The 1,903-nt window shown below is 69.4% G+C and overlaps 1 protein-coding gene across 1 annotated transcript in view; it reads left to right on the top strand.

The window, feature by feature from the left end:
• Positions 1-290: 290 nt before the first annotated feature.
• Positions 291-1,903, top strand: part of MNEG_14711 (transcriptional coactivator-like protein) — a gene marked incomplete at both ends in the record, with an annotated part of 3,178 nt that continues 1,565 nt past the window's right edge. Inside the window, 4 exons of the mRNA XM_014036818.1 lie at positions 291-353; positions 538-626; positions 947-1,115; positions 1,341-1,478. Of these exons, the coding sequence (XP_013892272.1) occupies positions 291-353; positions 538-626; positions 947-1,115; positions 1,341-1,478 (459 nt within the window). The remainder of the gene's footprint in view (positions 354-537; positions 627-946; positions 1,116-1,340; positions 1,479-1,903) is intronic.

Raw genomic sequence — 1,903 nt, 5'->3', positions numbered from 1 at the left:
CCTGCACGCTGTGATTGACGGGGCGTTGGCCTGTTGACTTGGCCCGCGGCCAGCCGCCTGGGCGCGCGCGCGGTGGCGGCGGCCTCGTAGGCTTTGGGCGAGGCCGCCACCCGGCCTGTCACAGCAGCTACCCATGGAGCTGCCGCCGCTCACCCCCATCGCAAGCATGCGTGCGCGCCCAGCCCATCAAAAGTGCCCTGACAAATGCTCCACTCGGCTCCTGTTGATGGGCCTCCCTAAGAAACATCGATTATCATCATCGGTCTTGAAATTCCCAGGTCAATGTCAAGATGGAGTACACGCGCAAGATCCAGCCGACTCCGGGTGCCGAGGGCCCCGCGGCCGGCGGCGAGGTGCGCTCGGTCGGGCTGCGGCGCGGGGCGGGGCGGCGCGCCGGGACGACGCGCTCGGCCAAGCTTGCCCTTGAGCATGCCGCGTCCCCCCTCCCCGCCGGTGCTGGCGCCCCTTGCGTGCGTTGTCCCCAAGGCTCACACGCACCTGCGATCTGCCGCGCGCCGCTGACCTGCGGCCCCTCAGGACCGCGTGCTGGCGTTCGGCAATGTCGAGCTGCTGGGCGCCAAGGAGGGCGAGGACAAGAACGCCGCAGAGATGGCCGTGGCGCGCGGGTGGGCTTGGGCGGGCAAGGCCGCGAGCGCTGGGCGGGGCGGGGCGGGGCGTGCCAGCCATCTGGGTGGCTTTGCAGGTCTTGTGCTAGCAGCAGCTGCAGGGGCCGCGCAGTTCAACGGACAGCTGCGTGCGGGGCGGAGCAGGCGCCGTTTGCATCTGTCAAATGCACCCACCTTTACCGTGCCGCAACCTTTCCGCCCGCCCCTGCTGCTCCCAACTCCCCGATCCCCCTCTGCTTCCTTCCATACTCGCCCCACCGCACCCTTTTCACGGACCCTACACACGCGCACCCACGCCCGCCGCCCCTGCCGCGCCCCAGTTTCGCGACCGTGATCCGCCACCGCACCGACGAGGAGCGCAGCAGCGTGTACGAGCGGCTGATCGAGCTGGAGGAGGCCGCCAAGACCGCCAAGAGGGGGCTGCACTCCAACAAGGCAAGCAAGCGGCATGGCGCCAACACAGCGCGCCGCCGGCAGCCCGGGAGGACAGTGCTTCACGGGACCGGCCGCATTGCCTGCTGGAGAAGGGCGCGGCGTGTGCCCGCAGGCTATGCAGCAACGGTCAAAAATTTGCAGGCAGCGTGGGGGCTGCGATTAGCATTGCCTGGACCTTCAGACATCTGCAATGGCCCCACTGGCTGAGAGTGATCCCGCGTACCGGGCCGGTCAAAACCTTGGACTTCTTGCCCGCTGTCCCCTCTCGCCGGCGCGCAGGAGGTGGCCGCGCCGCGCCTCAACGACGTGAGCCTGCCCGGCAACGCGGCGCGCGCCAAGCAGTACCTGCCGTTCTTCCAGCGCTCGGGGCGCGTGGCCGCCACGGTGGAGTACGTCCTGTCGGGCCACAGGCTCAAGGTGAGCCTTGGCCCAGGCCGCCTTGATCCTAGTTGCCCTCGGGCAGGGTGGGGGGCTGGGTAGCCCGCATGGGTTCGTGCTTGGCGAGGCGGTCAGCCTGTTTTTTTGGGGGGGGGGGACGCCCGGAGGGGGGGGCGTGCGAGGCTTTGGCAGCTCAGCGTCTGGGGGGTGCGTGGGCCTGTGGCTTTGCAGGGGAGCATCAGGGGGCCGCGCGCTGCACGGTAGCCGGCACGCCCACCGGGCGTCTCGTGTCCCCTCGCTGCCGCGTGCCCTTCCTCCCCTCATATCGCCACCAACCCCCGCGACCTCACTTTGCACTCAATATTCAATCAACCCCCGAAATCTCCGCAGCTGCACATCCCCAAGGAGGGCGTCTCCATTGCCTTCGCCCCCAGCGGCATCAAGACCCCCGCCCGCCCCCAGCC

Source organism: Monoraphidium neglectum (genome assembly GCF_000611645.1).
Source record: "Monoraphidium neglectum strain SAG 48.87 unplaced genomic scaffold scaffold04704, whole genome shotgun sequence".
Lineage (NCBI taxonomy): Eukaryota > Viridiplantae > Chlorophyta > Chlorophyceae > Sphaeropleales > Selenastraceae > Monoraphidium > Monoraphidium neglectum.
The sequence above is the reverse complement of the archived record's forward strand: the minus strand, read 5'-3'. Positions and strand labels throughout refer to the sequence as shown.